Below are 21726 nucleotides of genomic sequence, written 5' to 3'. Positions count from 1 at the left end.
TTCTCTCTTCATCCTGTCATTAAAATATACAAAAATGAATGTTTTTGGAGCAGCAATGCTAAGAATTATCGTTGCTGCAGTTGCCTGGCAACCTGAGGCTTTGGTTATTTTATTTCTAAACAGGGAATTCTACAAACTGATATCTAGAGTTTGTGCAAATAGTTCTAAATTGATGTTCTCTCTGTAAATCAAAAAGAGATAATCTAACATTAATGTACATTTAAAGGAGGCTAAAAATGCACGTGTGTGTGTCTGCCTCATACACGAAGATTCTTGCACAGAGTTTCTGCCCACCTCATGCTATCTTAAGTAAGTTTGGAGAACGAGTATTTGTATTTTTCTGGTAAATATCAATTTAATTTCATGGTACATGTAAATAATCAAGTCCAGAGGGACAGGTCTTTGGAGCCAGGGGAACTGAAGGTTGTAGCTAATAGTAGCCTTGAGCCACTTTTCTCCAGCCTTTAGACCCTGAGTGGGTTTCCAGTTCTGAGGGTGCACAGCTGATCCCCAAAGCTAAATGGATACTAGGAGGAGGTGTTTCTCCATGGCAAGGCAGAGGACCACCTGCATGCTTCAGAGAGGGGCATCCTGCAAAGTCCTTGGGAATTTTAGGCTTGCTGCTGCAGGTGTATACTGTCTCGTGCTGAAGAGCCATTAACATTTTGAAAAAGCTGCCTTTGTGATAAAATGTCATTTCCTTGGAGTAACTGACTTGAATCTACAGTTTCTAGTGCTACCTGCTGGTTTGAGTGAATTGCTGCGCTATGGAAGCTGCTGTGTTCTTACACACGACCTGGTTCCTGACCCCTCACTAAAGCCTTTGGAGGAAAAGTGTTCCCATTACAGAGCTGTGCAAGGACATCCTTATTGCTCTGGTGGGATCGAGGTTTCTGCTGCAGGTAGTGTTTGCTTACAGTCTGAAGCTCATGACAATAGACTGCCTTAGGCTCCACGTGCTTTCTCGAAGTTATTGGACCACGGAGAGAAGGAGGTGAAGTCAGCACAGCTGCCTGGGCCCAAAGCACGTCTGTGACTGATCTAAACAAACAAGGATTAGGACTCTGGTCTGCACCACAGACCAAACCCATAAAAGAGGGGAACTGAGCATCACTTACATCACGGGATGGTTATGCAGTACCATTTTGTAAGTTGTCTGGGAAGAGCATGTCCCACAGACACAACATGAGAGGGTCACAGAGTCATTTTCCATGATGTCTTATTAAATGGGAGCCAAAATATTATCAAATATCTGTTGTTTAGAATCAAGAGTGTGAGCATCCTGTTGGCAAATAAGCAAACAGATTTGAAATCAGTTAAGGCTCAGACACACCCAGACATAAATTCCTTAAGTAACAAAGTCCTTATGTTGTCTTTTGGGAAAAGCTCTCAGAATTCACTCAAGGACCGTTTGAAATAGGCTTTTCAAGAACAGACATGAAAAGAAGCAGCCAGCTCATAGGGTCAATGGCCTCTGGATATCACAAGTGCAAAGACCCCTCAATAGAGCATAACTCCCCTGAGACATGTGACCTGTGACAAGGCACAATGACCATCCACCCTATGCAAAACAAAATAAAACCTAAAACTGGGCTGCAGGTCTATCTCAGTAGCTCAGTGATAGAGCGCTTGCCTAGCCTGTGTGAGGGTCTGGGATCATCACCGGCACTGCAGTGAAAAAGAAAAAACACCTAAAACTTCTCCCTCTCATCATTCAACCAACAAGCAGCTTCTCCCCTCTTCCTTCCCATGAACTCCCCTGCTACCAACCATCAACAGATGGGAAAAGCTTTCTTTTTTAATTTCCTGTCCACTTGACAGTTAACCTTCAATAAAAAGTTTTTTCTTTTTTTAAAAATCAGGTGCCAGAGAATTGGCTTCTGTGTGAGCTGGGCATCAGCCCCCTGCTCAGTATCAGATTATGAGACCTACTAAAGCAATTGTTTTTCCAAATGGAGTAAATAGGGCCTGAAGTGTCATGATGTGAAGGATATGCTTCCTAAGGGTTTATACCCTTCATAAAACAACATCTAAAAAGGACCAGAAATTCTATTTTGAGAGAATTGAGTTGTGTGAGCCTTCAGAAGAACTGGGACATAGTACTAATTTGTTTTTATTTTTATGTGGTACCGGGGATAGAACCCAGTGCCTCACGCATGCTAGGCAATCGCTGCACCGCTGAGCCACAACCCCGGCCCCATAACAGCATTTTTGCTAAAGCTAAGTTCACCCTGACACATTCTTGCAGTGGCCCTTCTGGGGACCAAACCTAATAGTGTGGACCTAGGACCCTGGTCTATGGCATAAGAATTCATGTCAATGCCCCTGTTTTTTTATTTTATTTTTTTTTAATTTTTATTGTGGGTTGTTCAAAACATTACAAATTTCTTGACATATCATATTCCACACTTTGATTCAAGTGGGTTATGAACTTCCACCTTCACCCCATACACAGATTGCAGAATCACATCAGTTACACATCCATTGATTTACAAATTGCCATACTAGTGTCTGTTGTGCTCCGCTGCATTTCCCATCCTCCACCCTCCCCCCTCCCCACCTCTCCCCTCCCCTCCCCTCCTCTCTCTCTACCTCCTCCACTGTATAACCCTGAGGGTCTCCTTCCATTACCATGCAATTTCCCTTCTCTCTCCCTTTCCCTCCCACCTCTCATCCCTATTAAATGTTAATCTTCTTCTCCTGTTCTTCGTCCCTACACTGTTCTTAGTTACTCTCCTTATATCAAAGAAGACATTTGGCATTTGTTTTTTAGGGATTGGCTAGCTTCACTTAGAATAATCTGCTCTAATGCCATCCATTTCCCTGTAAATTCTATGATTTTGTCATTTTTTAATGCAGAGTAATACTCCATTGTGTATAAATGCCACATTTTTTTTATCCATTTGTCTATTGAAGGGCATCTAGGTTGGTTCCACAGTCTTGCTATTGTGAACTGTGCTGCTATGAACATCGATGTAGCAGTGTCCCTGTAGCATGCTCTTTTTAGGTCTTTAGGGAATAGACCAAGAAGGGGAATAGCTGGGTCAAATGGTGGCTCCATTCCCAGCTTTCCAAGAAATCTCCATACTGCTTTCCAAATTGGCTGCACCAATCTGCAGTCCCACCAGCAATGTACAAGTGTACCCTTTTCCCCACATCCTCGCCAGCACTTGTTGTTGTTTGACTTCCTAATGGCTGCCAATCTTACTGGAGTGAGATGGTATCTTAGGGTGGTTTTGATTTGCATTTCTCTGACAGCTAGAGATGTTGAGCATTTTTTCATGTACTTGTTGATTGACTGTATGTCCTCCTCTGAGAAGTGTCTGTTCAGGTCCTTGGCCCATTTGTTGATTGGGTTGTTTGTTTTCTTATTGTCTAATTTTTTGAGTTCTTTGTATACTCTGGATATTAGGGCTCTATCTGAAGTGTGAGGAGTAAAGATTTGTTCCCAGGGTGTAGGCTCCCTATTTACCTCTCTTATTGTTTCTTTTGCTGAGAAGAAACTTTTTAGTTTGAGTAAGTCCCATTTGTTGATTCTAGTTATTAACTTTTGTGCTATGGGTGTCCTATTGAGGAATTTGGAGCCCGACCCCACAGTATGTAGATCGTAGCCAACTTTTTCTTCTATCAGACGCCGTGTCTCTGATTTGATATCAAGCTCCTTGATCCATTTTGAATTCACTTTTGTGCATGGCGAGAGAAAGGGATTCAGTTTCATTTTGTTGTATATGGATTTCCAGTTTTCCCAGCACCATTTGTTGAAGATGCTATCCTTCCTCCATTGCATGCTTTTAGCCCCTTTATCAAATATAAGATAGTTGTAGTTTTGTGGATTGGTTTCTGTGTCCTCTATTCTGTACCATTGGTCCACCTGCCTGTTTTGGTACCAGTACCATGCTGTTTTTGTTACTATTGCTCTGTAGTATAGTTTGAAGTCTGGTATCGCTATACCGCCTGATTCACACTTCCTGCTTAGCATTGTTTTTGCTATTCTGGGTCTTTTATTTTTCCATATGAATTTCATGATTGCTTTCTCTATTTCTACAAGAAATGCCGTTGGGATTTTGATTGGCATTGCATTAAACCTATAGAGAACTTTTGGTAATATCGCCATTTTGATGATGTTAGTTCTGCCTATCCATGAACAGGGTATATTTTTCCATCTTCTAAGATCTTCTTCTATTTCTCTCTTTAGGGTTCTGTAGTTTTCATTGTATAAGTCTTTCACCTCTTTTGTTAGGTTGATTCCCAAGTATTTTATTTTTTTTGAAGATATTTTGAATGGAGTGGTTGTCCTCATTTCCATTTCAGAGGATTTGTCGCTGATATACAGGAATGCCTTTGATTTATGCGTGTTGATTTTATATCCTGCCACTTTGCTGAATTCATTTATTAGCTCTAATAGTTTCTTTGTAGAGCCTTTTGGGTCTGCTAGGTATAGAATCATATCATCTGCAAATAGTGATAATTTAAGTTCTTCTTTTCCTATTTTTATGCCTTTAATTTCTTTCGTCTGTCTAATTGCTCTGGCCAGTGTTTCGAGAACTATGTTGAACAGAAGTGGAGAGAGAGGGCATCCCTGTCTAGTTCCAGATTTTAGAGGGAATGCCTTCAGTTTTTCTCCATTCAGAATGATGCTAGCCTGAGGCTTAGCATAGATTGCTTTTACAATATTGAGGTATGTTCCTGTTATCCCTAGTTTTTCTAGAGTTTTGAACATAAAGGGATGCTGTACTTTGTCAAATGCTTTTTCCGCATCTATCGAGATGATCATATGGTTCTTATTTTTAAGTCTATTGATGTGGTGAATAACATTTATTGATTTCCGTATATTGAACCAGCCTTGCATCCCTGGGTTGAATCCTACTTGATCATGGTGTACAATTTTTTTGATATGTTTTTGTATCCGATTCGCCAGAATTTTATTGAGGATTTTTGCATCTAGGTTCATTAGAGATATTGGTCTGTAGTTTTCTTTCTTTGAAGTGTCTTTGTCTGGTTTAGGTATCAGGGTGATGTTGGCCTCATAGAATGAATTTGGAAGTTCTCCCTCCTTTTCTATTTCCTGAAGTAGCTTGAAAAGTATTGGTATTAGTTCTTCTTTAAAGGTTTTGTAAAATTCTGCTGTATACCCATCTGGACCTGGGCTTTTCTTAGTTGGAAGTCTTTTTATGGTTTCTTCTATTTCCTCAATTGATATTGGTCTGTTTAGGTTTTCTATATCCTCCTGACTCAATCTGGGCAGATCATATGACTTAAGAAATTTATCAATGCCTTCACTATCTTCTAATTTGTTGGAGTATAAGGATTCAAAATAGTTTTTGATTATCTTCTGTATTTCTGAAGTGTCTGTTGTGATATTGCCTTTTTCATCCCGTATGCTAGTAATTTGAGTTCTCTCTCTTCTTCTCTTCGCTAGCATCGCTAAGGGTCTGTCGATTTTGTTTATTTTTTCAAAGAACCAACTTTTAGTTTTGTCAATTTTTTCAATTGTTTCTTTTGTTTCGATTTCATTAATTTCAGCTCTGATTTTAATTATTTCTTGCCTTCTACTTCTTTTGCTGTTGTTTTGCTCTTCTTTTTCAAGGATTTTGAGATGAAGTATGAGATCATTTATTTGTTGGTTTTTTCTTTTCTTTTTTTTTTTTTTAAACATCGACATTTTTTTTTTTAATATTTATTTATTTACTTTTTTTTAAGAGAGAGAGAACTTTTAATATTTATTTTTTAGTTTTCGGCGGACACAACATCTTTGTTTGTATGTGGTGCTGAGGATCGAACCCGGGCCGCACGCATGCCAGGCGAGCGCGCTACCGCTTGAGCCACATCTCCAGCCCGGTTTTTTCTTTTTTTAAGGAATGAACTCCAAGCAATGAATTTTCCTCTTAGAACTGCTTTCAATGTGTCCCATAGATTCCGATATGTTGTGTCTGTGTTTTCATTTATCTCTAAGAATTTTTTAATTTCCTTCTTGATGTCTTCTATAACCCATTGATCATTCAGTAACCTATTGTTCATTCTCCAAGTGATGTATGCTTTTTCCTTCCTTCTTTTATCGTTGATTTTCAGTTTCATTCCATTATGATCAGATAAGATGCATGGTATTATCTCTACTCCTTTATATTGTCTAAGAGTTGCCCTGTGACATAATATATGATCTATTTTTGAGAAGGATCCATGTGCTGCTGAGAAAAAAGTGTAACTGCTTGATGTTGGGTGGTATATTCTATATATGTCAATTAGGTCTAGGTTATTAATAGTGTTATTGAGTTCTATAGTTTCCTTATTCAACTTTTGTTTGGAAGATCTGTCCAGTGGCGAGAGAGGTGTGTTGAAGTCTCCCATGATTATGGTATGGTGATCTATTAGACTCTTGAACTTGAGAAGAGTTTGTTTGACGAACATAGCTGCACCATTGTTTGGGGCATAAATATTTATGATTGTTATGTCTTGTTGGTGTATGGTTCCCTTAAGCAGTATGTAGTGTCCCTCTTTATCTCTTTTGATTAACTTTGGCTTGAAATCTATTTTATTTGATATGAGTATGGACACTCCTGCTTGTTTCCGAAGTCCATATGAGTGATATGATTTTTCCCAACCTTTCACCTTCAGCCTATGTATGTCTTTTCCTATCAAATGCGTCTCCTGTAGGCAGCATATTGTTGGGTCTTGTTTTGTGATCCATTCTACTAGCGTGTGTCTCTTAATTGGTGAGTTTAAGCCATTAACATTTAGGGTTATTATTGAGATATGGGTTGTTCTTCCAGCCATATTTGTTTATTTCTGTTACTAAACATGGTTTGTTTTCCTCTTTGATTATTCCCCCCCCCCCTTTACTGTCCTACCTCCCACTGTTGGTTTTCATTGTTATTTTCCATTTCCTCTTCCTGTAATGCTTTGGCGAGGATGTTTTGAAGAGATGGTTTTCTAGCTGCGAATTCTTTAAACTTTTGTTTATCGTGGAAGGTTTTAATTTCATCTTCCATCCTGAAGCTTAATTTCGCTGGATACACAATTCTTGGTTGGAACCCATTTTCTTTCAGTGTTTGAAATATGTTATTCCAGGATCTTCTAGCTTTCAGAGTCTGTGTTGAAAGATCAGCTGTTATCCTGATTGGCTTACCCCTAAATGTAATCTGCTTCCTTTCTCTTGTAGCTTTTAAAATTCTCTCCTTATTCTGTATGTTGGGCATCTTCATTATGATGTGTCTAGGTGTGGATCTCTTATGATTTTGCACATTCGGCGTCCTGTAGGCTTCTAGGATTTGGGGTTCTGTCTCATTCTTCAAGTCTGGGAAGTTTTCTTGTATTATTTCATTGAATAGACTTCTCATTCCTTTGGTTTGGAGCTCTGTACCTTCCTGTATCCCAATGACTCTTAAGTTTGGTCTCTTAATGTTATCCCATATTTCTTGGATGTTCTGCTCATGGTTTCTTAACAGTCTTGCTGAGCTGTCTATGTTCTTTTCCAGTTGAAATACTTTGTCTTCATTGTCTGATGTTCTATCTTCTAAGTGTTCTACTCTGCTGGTAGTATTCTCCATTGAGTTTTTAAGTTGGTTTATTGCTTCCTGCATTTCTAGGATTTCTGTTTGTTTGTTTTTTATAACCTCTATCTCCCTGTATAGTTGATCCTTTGCTTCCTGGATTTGTTTGCGTAATTCGTTGTCGAAGTGATCTTTCATTGTCTGATTTTGCTGTTTAATGTCTTCCTTGATACTCCAGATCATCTGAAGCATGTATATCCTGAATTCTTTATCTGACATTCCATCTGCTGCAGCTGTTACCTCTTCTAAAGTTGCGTTGACCTGCATTGCTTGTGGTCCTTTCTTTCCTTGTCTTTTCATACTGCTTGCGTATCTTTCCTGCAGGTGCGGGCGGCGGCTCTGCTCTCTCCTTATTCCAATTGGGGTTTCGTGGCTACCACGCCGGCAGGTCACTGGGCCTGTTCTGGGAGCTGGCGGCGGCTCTGTTCTGCCCCTACTCCAATTGGGGTGACGAGTGTACCACGCCGGCAGGCCACCGGGCCTGATCCGCCGGTCGGTTGCAGGTTTGCCTACCCTGCAGGCGCGGGCGGCGGCTCTACTCTGCCCCTACTGCAAATGGGGTGACGTGTCTGTCGTACCGGCAGGCCACTGGGCCTGTCCCGCTGGTCGGTCGCAGATCTGCCCACCTTTCGGGCACGGGTGGAGGCTCTGCTCTGCCCCTACTCCAATTAGGGTGTCATGGCTACCCCGCCTGCAGGACGCTGGGCCTGTTCCTACTGAATTACACTGTCATTCATCTAGACATCTCCCTGAGAACCAGTTTTTCTTCATCGAGGCGCAAGGGCTGGAGGTGGTGCTGGGGGTAGGCGACCGCTGGACCGTGACCAAAGCCATCTAGGCGCTGCTGGGTTGTTCCGGACAGGGCATTCTTGTCCTGAGTGTGGGGGGCGGGAAGGTGACGGGGCCGGGGTGAGGGAAAGGGGTGCGGGGTAGGAGTGAGGAGAACGGAGAGGAAGAGGAGGCCGCGGGAACGGCCGCACGCTCCGTACCCACCACCGTACTCTCGCAGACTCATTATTTTATTTTTTTAATCCATCAAATGGGAAGACTCCTGGCACCTTGTTGCCCAAGAAGTGGTAAGGAATAGCAAACAACAGTAATGAATGAGCCTGAAGGAAATTTGCAAATGTGCTGTCAAAATGCTCAGGACAAGGACAGATTTTCCTGGTCATGAGGTTTCCCCAAAGTTAGAGAGTAATTTGTGCAGCCTGTCAGTGCAGAACTGACTAGGGGGTTGGAGTCTTTGGTGGTCTCCCTGACTTCCCTGCACGCCTTTCTGAATGGTGTCACCATTTAGGATTGATTTATGGCTTTGGGATTGGCCAGCAGGCCCGTGCTGTGTAATGGCTGAGGTTGGGAGCCTGTTCCACGCCTGCATCTGTCATTTGCAAAGGCAATATCATTTGCAAAGTCAGAACCATTCAGGGCACATCCAGGGTGCCTGTGGGAGCACCGGGATGGGTAATGAATCCAAACTCACTTTCCGGCTTGCTCACATGACAAATCGTCTGGTACAGTGATGAAGAGAAATGAAGACAGGCTATATCCCCTCTGTGCACATTCCAGTTAATTTCCCAGAAGCAAGCGCTAGTAATGCAGGTTCCAAGCACAGAGTTGTCTAGGGTGACAAATGAAGAAGCAGTGGGATTTTTGTGTTTTGGTCAGGTGGGGGAGGGTAAAAGATATGAGTTTGATTTTCTGCCCCCAACCCCCAACAAGTGAGCAGAACAAGAAGAAACTATATGGGTAAGAAACTTCCCCTTTCGAAGGAACCAATGCAAAGACTAAGTTTGACACCCTGAAAGGTGTTTAGTATGCTAACAAAATGCTGCATAATGTGGCTTCAGAGCACTGATGGAATTGATAAAAGAAATCTGGGCCATCCTGCTGTGCCGGATACCCCTGCTGTGCAGAGCAAGGCAGCTAATATATTATAGAGCTTGATGAAAAGGGGGAGTAGGTCAGCCACGTGGGCTCAGAGCTGCCAAGGTCTCTGAAACTGTGAAAAGTGATGCAGTTTGATCCTGCCACCAACTGGCTGGGTGATTTGAGTAAATCTTTGTCTTATCTTTCTGTGCCCTGAAAGAGGATAGTTTCTAGTTGATTAATCACTTTGCAAATACAATGTGCAGACACCAAATATTGAATAAATGCTATGGCTGAGAATCTGAGAAAATGTTATGGCAAAGATCTTTCAAAGCTTATAAATAACAATGGACTGTAAGGACCTAGGGAGAGTATTAAGGATCAAGGGAGGGTAGTAAGGACCGAGAAATGAAAGAACAAATGTACTAGCTAATGGGTGTTTTGGGAAAGACATTGCTGGCTGGCTTGTGAGGTTGCCATGCTACCATAACTCATCATCAATGGGTTGCTCAACAAGCTCTTGGTGATGTAAGTTAGGTAGAGAAAGGACGGCTGATAGAAGTGTGTGAGCCTGGAGACCAATGATTCCACCAGTTGTCCTGATGCCAGGAGATAACTCCATCACTGGGTCTCCTGCAGACACAGCATTTATGTTAAGTCTATGCTTCACATACACATAGAAACACTATGATCATTACTCTGGATGCCAGAACAGAAGGAAGGGAACTCCTGGAATTGAGCTGACAGATGTCTGCAGGGAGTGGGGAGTGGGGTGGTTTCATACTCCTCCTTCTAAGAGGGCAGGTGGCTGGTTGTTAAGGCTAGCTGATGTTAAAAATATGTTTAATTTAACAAGAGACTTTAAACTAGTAATAAAATAAGTCTTAATGTTTCCCTATTTGTTTATAGTAAAACCTAACTCTAACCATAAGGAAGTTACTTTATCTAAATTAAAAATAATTTCATGAGTAGATTCATTCATCCTTCCCACCATCAATTCAACAAGTATTTATTGAAATCATAAAGGCATGTCTCTCTTTAGAAACTATGTGAGTGATACAAAATACATAATCAGTGACCTCATAAGGTGGTATCTTGAATTTCATCTCCACTATGATCTATTGTTATTATATTTGCGGACATGATTTTCATTTTATAGAAACCAACAAGGACCTCCTTAATTACCTTCTAAGTTCTCTAGACTTGACATTCCTCTCCAGATCTTCCTTCCTTCCTTTTTTTTTTTTTTTTGAACTCACAAATTGAGTTTGTTTAATAGCAGAAATGACAGAAATAAAACTTTTTTTTTTAATGACTCGGGAAAACCAAGCCTTACAATGGCTTGGGAAAACTATTTCTGGGTTCATCAAGTAGGATTCCAAATTTTAAGAATTGTGATAGACCAGAATATAATTACCATTTAAGCTTCTATAAGGTCTATTTAGTAATGGTCCTCCCAGTGGAGAATAAAATCACAGTGTTTTTAGTGGGTCTTATATCCACTTAGGACAGAGGGAAGGAGAACTCAAGGACTCAGCCTGAATCTCAGTTACTACAGAACAAGCTGCTTGATTTATCTTTTTTCCTCCTATACAATAACTTGAATTTTGTAGAATTTTTATAGATTAAAAATTGATTCCATATATTTTTACTTATGGCAACTCTCTAAAGTAGGTATTATTTCCATTTAAATAGATAAGGATAGCCTTATTATTATTATTATTATTATTATTATTATTGGTTATTTACCATAGTTTCTAAATTCTACCAAAAAACTTTTAGATACTAATCTTATATCATTCTGAGTCTTATATTCCTGTGATATAGACAAGATATACAGCTATAACCCTCATTTAATCATTACAATAGGTTCTTATAACTAGTAAGAGGCACAGATGGGCATTGTCAGAGGCCTGGACAGCCAGTGGAGCATCTATCACCCCACCACATTGTCCAGTGGCAAAGGTGAGGTGGGTGATGGTGGTGAGGGGGGTTGAAAACTGGGTCATTTATGAACATAGATGATATGGAAAGTCCATGGCTATGCCAGACATAGGAGTGGCTCTAATTTCATCATCTTGGAGCAATAGCAGAAAGAGAGGAAGAAAATGATATGTGGAACAAACATTTGCAAGTAATAGTGCTGCATAAATCCCCAAACCTTACAAAGTTTGCTAAGTAGGGAGCCAGATAATATATAAAATTCCTATAGTATCCATACAATAATGGTGGGGGAGGCATACTTATACAAAAACATTATTTGTTTATCTGGAATCCAAATGTAACTGGATATCTGTATTTTTATTGGTTTAATCTGTTAGTCTTAAAGAAAAGATAAGCCAATCTTCAGCCAGTTGCTCACATCACTATTAAATATACACATCAACACAATGGTGACAATAATCCACAAATAGTCATTGTAACGGGAGACCTCCACTGAGATAATGTCCTATTTTCTCTGAGTAGCCTAAAGTTAGTTTTAAGTATTTCTAAAACTCTCCAATTTGGAAGATGATACATTATACAATGGTTAGCTAATGCTGATCTATGGCTCTGAACTAGTAATTTGGTCCAGACTGTTCCTCTGTGCCACACTTCTCCCTAGATGGCACTGGACTAAGTGTCCCACATCCGGCTCTGGTACCATGTTTACCACACTTATTATTCAAATAGAAGAATCACTTACTTGTATGGGATGTGTTTGCTGCCATTGACGAGAGCGAGGATGACATTGCCCAGTGCAGACAATGAGAGGCACAGCCCTGAACCTCCTTCTCGATTTTTGCTAAGAGCTTTCACACAGCTGCCAAGATCAATGAGATGCAGGCGACTACGACCTCCAGACACTATCGTGGGAGAGAAGCAAAAAGAAGAGAGAATAAGTGAGTTACAGCAAACACTTCTTCATGCAGTTCTTTGGGAAATCTGAGAAGAAAAGGGGAAAGAAAAGGTTGACATTCATGATCTAGTGGAAATCCCAACAAAATTATACTGGATTACAAATAGCACAGGTCCTCTTAAATTCTGTCTACTTCAATCACTGACCTTCCAAAACCTGATATTCATACTATAAACAAATGAATAATTCTAGCAGGTTGGATTGGATGACGTTTTAGAAAAAGAAAATGTCTAATTAAAGGAGAAAAAAGGTTTATACCTCAATGTCCTCTGGATAGCAGAATTCTGAAACCCATCATGTTAAAATCTTATTGGCCCACAAGTGATTGTCTACGTTAGTCAATCATTGTAGAGATCCCAACCCAAAGTTCAGCCATGAATCATGTTGATAACCCAAGTAAAATCCAGAAGAAGTAAGAATTAGGTATAGAGAGATTGAAGACCCAAATATTTGCTGAGCATCTGCCAATTGCCAGGTACTACACAAACCACAGTCTCATTCAGTTTTCATGGTAAAATTATAAATAAAATACTATTATCCTTTTCTATAGATGACAACATAAAACTCAGAAAAATTGGAAAATTTGCCCATGAGTATTTCTGCTTCTGGCTTAGAAGAAATAACAAGGACCAGATTGGTTCTCTTATTTGAAACAACCAAAAAATGAACAAAATGTATAAAAGAATTGTTTGTAAGACATTAGACATCAAGCAGCAAAGAACAATGGTCCCTGAGAAATGGGGAGCTAAGCAAGGCAAATACTACCTATATCTCAGCATATTGCTTTGAGAGAGTTTCCAGGCATGGCTCAGGGAGAGGGGATTCAGGTGGAACCTGGTGGACTCCCTGAGTTGAGGAGAGAGGGGAGGCCAAGGCAATAGTTTACTGGACAGTTGGAAAGGAGAGAACTCTAGAGACTTAGAGAAGGTCCCTTGTGTATTCAACTGAGTACTGATCAGCAAATGCATATGAGGAAAGTACCCACAGCCAGGGAACTGACCATCTGAAGAGAATAGAGGTTATAGTGCACAAGGCTGCAAAAACTGTTTTTCTTCCACCAGCCAGCCTGGGAAACCTCAATATTCAAAGGATTTAGGTAGAGTACTCAGAAGGGTCTTGCTTCAGTAATGAGGGACATTTAGTGCTAGATTGAGCACAGACCTGATTCCATCTAACAAATATTAAAAGCAAAACCATTAAGGATCAAACTCTTTCCAAGTAATCAACTACATCCTCAAATAGAGCTTAAGAATATTTACAAGGTTCAAAAATATCTAGCAGCCAACAAGGTAAATCCAAATGCCTGACACCTAATAAAAAAAAATAACTAGGCATACAAGGAAGCAGGGAAATGAGATTTATAATGAAGGGATAATTGAAACCAACCCAGAATGAGCATAGGTGTTAGAATTGACAGAGAGAGCTATTAAAACAGTCATTAAAACTTATTTCAAATGTTCAAAAAGTTAAGCAGAGACATGGGATATGTATTTTTAAAAAGACAAAATGAACCCCTAGAGATGAACACTGTAATGTGTGAGATGAAAAACATATGGGATAGAATAGCAGATTAGACATTGTAAAAGGAAAGATGAGTAAATTTGAAGATTTAGCAATATAAATTCTTCAAAAGGAAATACACAGAGAGAATTTAAAAGTTAAAAACAAACAAAAAACAGGTAGACAAGAAAAAGAGCTGTAGTATTTCAAGTATCCAAATATATGTAACTGGAATTCCTGAGGGAGACAGAGTATGTTACAGATGAAATACTTAAAGAAATAATAGCTAAAACTTCCCTAAATTTGATTAAAACCATAAACCCACAGATCTGAGAATCTCAATCAGCTCCAAGCACAATAAACATGAAGAAAACTACAGAAAGGCACATCATAATCACACTGTTCAAAACCAATGATCAAGAGAAAAACTGTAAAAACAGCCCGAGGAACAAAAATATATTATATACAAAGGAACAATGATAAGTATGATGGTACATTTCTCACTGGAAATAATACAAGTGAGAGGATGGTGCAGCAATATTTTTAAAGGACTACAAATTGTCAAACTCAAATTATTCACCAATAAAAAGGATCACTTCAAAACAAAAGGAAAATAAAGACATTTCTAGACTTTAAAACGCTAATAGAATTCACCAAAGGCATACCCACAAAAGATAAACAAAGGAACGAAAAGCTTTGGGAATAAGCACATGGTTAAATACATGTTTTTATTATTATTAAATCTCTTCACAAGATAATTATTGGGCTGGAGATATAGCTCAGTTAGTAGAGTGCTTGCCTCCCATGCTCAAGGCCCTGGGTTCAATCCCCAGCAAAACACACACACACACACACACACACACACACACACGCACACACACACACACCATAATTATTAAAAGAAAATAACAATGTAACATATGGGTTACATCAAAGGATATTAGGTAGAGTACTCAGAAGGGTCTTGCTTCAGTAATTGGAGACACTTAGTAGTACTGGATTGAGCACAGACCTGGTTCCATTTAACAAACATTAAAAGCAAGACCATTAAGGATCAAACTATTTCCAAATAATCAATTTCCTCAAACAGAGCTTAAGGATATTTACAAGGTTCAAAAATATCTATCAGCCACCAAGATAAATCCAAATGTTTTACAGATGAGGTGTGTCCCCCAAAAGTTCATTTGTGAGACAATGCAAGATCTGGTAAAGTGATTGGATTATGAGAGGCCCAATCTAATCTGTGATGAATACGTGGAGATGAGTTAACTGAGCAGTAATTATAGACAGGTAGGATGTGGTTGGAGGAAGTAGTTCTCTGGGGGTGTTCCTTTGGGGCTTATATTTTGTCCTTGGTGAGCAGGGCTCTCTCTTCTTCCTGGCTATCATGTCCTAAGCTGCTTTTCTCCTCCATGCCCTTCTGCCATGAAGTTCTGCCTCACTTTGGGCCCTGAGCTATGGAGTTGATTCACCATGGACTGAACCTCTGAAACTATGAGCCAAAATAAACTTCTCCTCCTCTATACTGTTCTTAAGAGATCTTTGGGTCACAGCAATGAAAAAACTGACTTAAACAATATATGTAAAGTTAAAAATTTTTGACAACAATAGAACAAAGATCTGAGTGGAGAAATGGAAGTATACTAATGTAAGGTTCTTATTCTATACACCAAGTGGTGTAACATCACTGGAGAATAGATGGCAGCAACTTAACAATAACACTGCAAACCCTAAATAGCACTAAAACCAAAGAGTTACAGCTAATAAACCAAAAAGAGACATACAGCAAAATCACTAAAAGTGTTTAATAAATCCAAGAGGTGACAGATAAAAAGAAAAGAACAAAGAACAAATGAGACAAATGGAAAACATAGAAAAGCAGTACTTTGCATAAAACCTTATCAATAATCACATTAAGTATAAATAGTCTGCATACTCTTATTAAAAGGGAGAAATTTTCAGACAAATAAAAATGTGTGATTTTATTATATGCTTCCTATAAAGAAATGCACTTCAAATATAAATAAGCAGTAGATTAAATTGCATAAGTAAAGGAAAAGCAAACATTAACCATAAGAGAGTTGGAGTGGATACACCAATATCAGACAAAGGAGACTTTAGACAAAAAAAAAATGTTCTGTGAGGCAAAGAGGAACATTTCATAATGACAAAGAGGGCAAGCAAGAGGCCAGGACACAAACTGTTTATGTACCTAAGAGCAGATGTTCAAATATATGAATGTCTTCCTGATAGAACCATAGGAAGAAATAGATAATTAGAGTTGGAGAATTCAAATACCCATTTCTCAATAACTGATATAACTAGTAGACTGAAAACTATTCAAGATATAGATTTGAACAACTTGTCCTTTATGTAACACTCAACAGCAGAATACACATTCTTCTAAAGGGCACATAAAACATTTCCCAATATCTACCATATTCTGGTCCATAAAACAGATCTAAATAAATTTTAAAGGATTCACATTACTCAGTGTGTTCTGTGACACAATGGAACTACATGAGCAGTGACTGTAGAAAGGTAACTGGAAAATCCCCCAATATTTTGAAACTCTACAACTCAGCCAAATAACTGATGGCCAAAGAAGACAACAAAATGGAACTTAAAAAGTGTTTTGAGGTGAATAAAATGAAGATGCAATATGTCTAAATTTGTTAGCTTCCCCTAAAGATGGACTTAGGGAAAAAGTTATAGCATTATATACCTATATGAAACACAACAGGAGGTCTCAAATCAATGATTTCAACTTCCACCTCAAGAAGTTAGAAAAAGATGAGCAAATTAAAGAAAAAATAAATAGCAGAAAAGACATAATTAACAAAAAGGCAGAAATCAATGAAATAGAAAACCAATAATTAATGGAGAAAAATCACTGAAACCGAAAGCTGTTTCTTTAAGAACAATGAAATTGATGAATCTCTACCTAGCACAACGGATGTGGAAAGAAGACCTGAACTGTCAGTGCAGGAATGAGGGAGATGGGCTCATCTATAGTTTCTATGGGTATCAGAAGGATAAGAAAGAAATAGTACTCATTCAATTAGACAACTTGGAAGAATGGGCAAATTTCTTGAAAGATAAAAAATACCAAAGAATATTAGAAAATATAAATAAATAGCCCTGTATCCATTAATGAAATAGAATCTATAGTTAACAACCAGTCCACAAATGGAAACTTTTAGGACCAGATGGATAAACTGGTGAATTCTACTAAACATTTAAAGAAGAAATAATACCAATTCTACTCAAACTCTTCCTGAAAATGAAATAGGAGGGAATACTTCCAAAGGTATACTATGGGACAAAGATTCTCCTGACACCAAAAACCTACACATACATACATACATACACACACACACACACACACATAAAACTGTAGACCAAGATCTAGAGAAGTTTCTAGAGAATCATATTTTAAAAGTTGTATTTAGCAACATATAAAAAAGATTTTACACTATGAGAAATTGGGGTTTATCCCACAAATGTAAAGTTGGTTACTAAGTAAAATTAACCTATCATTATAACTTACCATATTAACAAACTAGAGGGGGAAAAAATATGTGATAGAGAATCACATATTTTCCCCCTCTAGTTTGTTAATTACATACAAAAAAAAGCATTTACTAAAATCCAATGTCCATTCGTGAGAAAATTTCTTAGCAATATATAAATAGAAGACAACATCTTCAGTCTGACAAAAACCCTACAGCTAACATCATGCTTAATGGTAAAAGACTAAATGTTTTCCCTTTAATCAGGAGCAAGACAAGGATATCTATTCGTACCATTATTATTCAGCATTATACTGGAAGCCCTAGCTTATATAACAAGCCAAGAAAAAGAAAGAAAAAGATCCAGACTTGAAGAAGCCTAATGTCTGTATTGGCAGAAAAAGATACTAGATCTAATACATAAATTTAATAAGGTTGCAGGATAGAAGATGAAGAGACAGAAGTCCGTTATAAATTTATGTAATAATAATGAACTGCTAGAAATTGAAATTTAAAAAATACCATTTGCAATAGCCTTAAATATGAAAAAGAAACGAATCTGATAAAAAATAAGACCTGTACATTAAAACATTCTCAAGAGAAATTAACAAAGACCTAAAAAACTAAAGAGAGATATTGTGCTCACAGGTCAGAAGACTCAATATTATTTAGAAATCAATTTCTCCAAACTGATCTAGAGAGTCAGCACAATCCTAATCAGGATCCCAGCAGGCTTTTGGGTTAGAAAATGCTTTTATAAAATCCATTTATAAGAGATTTTCAAATTTACATGGATATTCAAGAAACCTAGAATAGCCAAAATAACTTTAGAAAATACTAACAAAGTTGAGAAACTAGCACTACTTTGAGACCTATTATAAACCTACCTACCATAGTTAAAATTAGTGTGGTATTGATGTAAGATAGACAAATAGGTAAATGAAACAGAACAGAAAGTCCAGAGAGAGACAAAAATGTAGAGAAATAATTCTTTTAAAAAAATACTTATTTTTTAGTTATAGGTGGACACAATATCTTTATTTTATATTTATGTGGTACTGAGGATAAAACTCAGTGCCTCATGCATGCAAGGCGAGTGCTCTACCTGAGCCACACCACAGCCCTGAGAAATAATTTTTGACAAAGGTAATTTAGTAGAGAAAAGACAGTTTTTAAGGCCAATGGTACTAGAATAATTACTATTCAAATGCAAAAGTATGCACAAAAACCAAAAAAAAAAAGACGAAAGCAACTTAAGTCCATATGTTGTGCAATATACAAAAATGAAAAATGGATCAAAGACTTAATATAAAACCTAAAATTTATTCTAGAAGATAGCATGATAGGAAATCTTTTTGATTAGGTTAGGCAAAGATTTCTTAGCTATATCACCAAAAAATAGTTCATAAAAGAGCATATACGTACATTGGACTTCATCAAAAATGAGTATTTTGGCTCTTGGAAAGGTGCTGTGAATGAGAAGACAAACCACAGACTGGAAGAAAATATTTGTAAAACTTATATCTGATAAAGGACTTGTATTCAGAATTTATAAGAAAAACAATTAAATTTAAGGAAGGGTGAAAGATGTGAATACACTTTACCAGAGGAGATGTAAGGATGCCAAACGGGCACATGGAAAGATGTTCAGCATTGTTGGTCATTAATTATATGCAACTTAAAATCACAATGAGATACTTTCATGTAAAGAGGCAAAAATTGTAAAGACTGACCATACCACACGTTGGTAAGAATGTGGAGGAACTGGAACTCTCATGTGGGGATATAAAATGGTTCAACCACTTTGGGAACTATTCAGCAGTTTCTTAAAAAGTTATGCATACATTTATTATATGATTCAGCCTTTCCAGTTCTAGATATTTACTCCTTCTCCCCCAAAGAAATGTATATACAGACTATACATGAATGCTCACAGTTCTTTCATTTGTCCCAAGCTGAAAACAATGCAAATGCCTATCGACAGGTGAATGAGCAGGCAAACTATGGTGCATTTAGACAATGGACCACTCTTCAGAAATACAAATAAGTACACTATTGGTAGGGGCAATAAAATGACTGAATCTCAAAAATAATTGCACTAAGTGAAAAAAGCCACACAAAAGAATACAGAGTTTCAATATGATTGTATTTATATACAATTCTAGAAAATGAAAACTAATGTATAAAAACAAAGCAGATCAGCAGCTGCCTGGGGATGGAGAAGAGGAAGAAGAGTTGAGGGAAGGATTACAGGGTGTTGCAGAAATGTTTGGGGTGATAGGTATGTTCATGGCAATGGTTTCATGGGCATACACATATGATTATCAAATTGTACAAGTTAAATATCTGCAGTTTATTATACCTCAAGTATATCTGATTAATGCTTAATGGGCATGCTCATGCAGCCAGTGGTAGAGCTGCTTTCAAACAAGGTTCTACCTGTGCTCTTTATTCTAACCCTGCATATGACCCAGCTCCTTGGCCATTTCCTTTCCTCCCCCTTGCTCCCAGGCCCCTGGATGCCTACCTTTCCAGGTGGCCCAGCTCACATCATCTTATCTGTTGCTTCTGAACAGAAGGTACAAGTGGAAATTTCCCAAAGCTGTTGTGGAGGCCAGGTAATTAGGGGCAAGAAGGAGGAAAGGAAATGGCCAAGGAGCTGGGTTATGAAAGATGCTGGAAGAGAAGCTCAGGCAGGAGTGGGACATGGGTGCGTCTGGGTCTTGGTGGCTACATCTACAGGACATGTGGGCAGCACCTCTGCAGTGTCTGGGTTCCTGCACATCTGCAAGAAGAACCCAAATGACAGCACTGATGCAGGAGAGCATGACACTGCTCATGCTGCAGAACAAGAACACTGGGGAACCAGGTCTAACCCTAACATCCTCCATCCCACCCCTCCCTCACCTTCCACATTAGTACAGGGATAAAAGGTGATGAATGTGTGTGGAGGGCATAGCTTTGCCACTCAGGCTCACAGCCACTCTGGTACATTTATGGCAAAGAACTTTTTACAATAGAGAAGTTAATTTTGTTCATCTTCAACTATACCCAGGGCAACCCCTTAAAAGGAAAGATATGTTACTTCTCTTTTATCCCATTTCATATCATGCAAGATTGGGTCATGGCAGTGTGCTAGGGAAATAGTTTTCTTTTAAAAGCAAAATGCCATCTGTTTTGCAGCCTAATTATATAGACAGGAGAAGCTCAGATATCCCTCACATGCCTCAGATTAAAGGGCAAAGACAGAGACCAATTTGGTCTTTCAGACTCTAATAGTCCATTTGATGTAATGGAATGAAACGCATAATGTGCATGTAGTAAAATAGAACACAGAGAACAAAAGGCACAGTTTAGAAGGTGCTGAAGAATATTATAAAATACCTATAATTATACCTGCATGACTCAAAACAAAAGTCACATTAACACAATGGAAAATCTACCCGCTGGAGTTCTGGTAGTCACAGCATTCCAAATTTCACACATGGAGCTTGACCTGGACTGGGGAAAGGTGAGTGACACAGGCCATTTGCTGTCATCAAGAATTTATATCACTGCAAGTGGCTGGGGAAAAAGTAGTTCTACACAAGTGAATGAAATAGGTGATAATTAATAGCAGGTGAGAAGCAGGTTCCTCATCCAGATTTGTGGTCAAGGTCATAGGGTTAAAGGAACAAAACTCAGTCTGCCTTGAATAATCTGTTATTTATATTTTAAGCCTAGACTTAGACCAACCAGATGACCCACATGCTTTATTTTTTCCACAGGAAGCAATATACTAATTTTACCCACTCCTGAGAAGTGCTTTATGGAGAGCTGGTGGGTCCCAGGAAATGCTACATTCTCCTAATATCACTTAATCTCTACAATAACCTTGTAATGCAGGAATTAGCCCCATGATATAGATGAGAAAACTGAGGTTCACAGATGTTAAATAAGTCACCCTGAGATCCCACTGAAAACTAGTGCTGAGGCTAAGATGAAAATACAAAACTAACTACATAGCATGTAGAGCTGGGTTTTTTTTTTTTTTAAATTCTTTTTCCTTTCCTCCCTTCTTTCCTTTCTTAATTTTTCTTTTTTCCCCTTACTGTGGATTAAACCCAGGGGCACTTTACCACTGAGCCACATCCTCAGTCCTTAGTATTTTTTATTTTGAGACATGGTCTCACTATGTCGCTGAGGCTAGCCTCAGAACTTATGACCCTCCTGTCTTGGCCTCCCAAGTCACTGCAATTAAAGGTGCAATTACTGTCATGCCTGGCTGGAAAACTCTCTTAAACTCACCTTCCCTTAACAGAGTGATTTCAAATTTTGTAGCACAGTGGAATCACTTGGATCTTTTAAGAAATATTAATGGCTGGCTCCCCCTCCTAGGCTTTCTAATTTAATTGGACTGGAG

At 38.5% G+C, this 21726-nt stretch overlaps 1 protein-coding gene across 1 annotated transcript in view; it reads right to left on the bottom strand.

The window, feature by feature from the left end:
- Kif26b (kinesin family member 26B) overlaps nt 1-21726 on the bottom strand; it is a 326670-nt gene that overhangs the window by 57929 nt on the left and 247015 nt on the right. Inside the window, exon 9 of the mRNA XM_071619670.1 lies at nt 12100-12259. Coding sequence (XP_071475771.1) covers nt 12100-12259 — 160 coding nt within the window. The remainder of the gene's footprint in view (nt 1-12099; nt 12260-21726) is intronic.

This window comes from Marmota flaviventris, chromosome 12 (assembly GCF_047511675.1).
Source record: "Marmota flaviventris isolate mMarFla1 chromosome 12, mMarFla1.hap1, whole genome shotgun sequence".
In the NCBI taxonomy this organism is placed as follows: Eukaryota; Metazoa; Chordata; class Mammalia; order Rodentia; family Sciuridae; genus Marmota; species Marmota flaviventris.
Note: the sequence above shows the minus strand (reverse complement) of the source record. Positions and strands in the feature narration are given on the sequence as shown.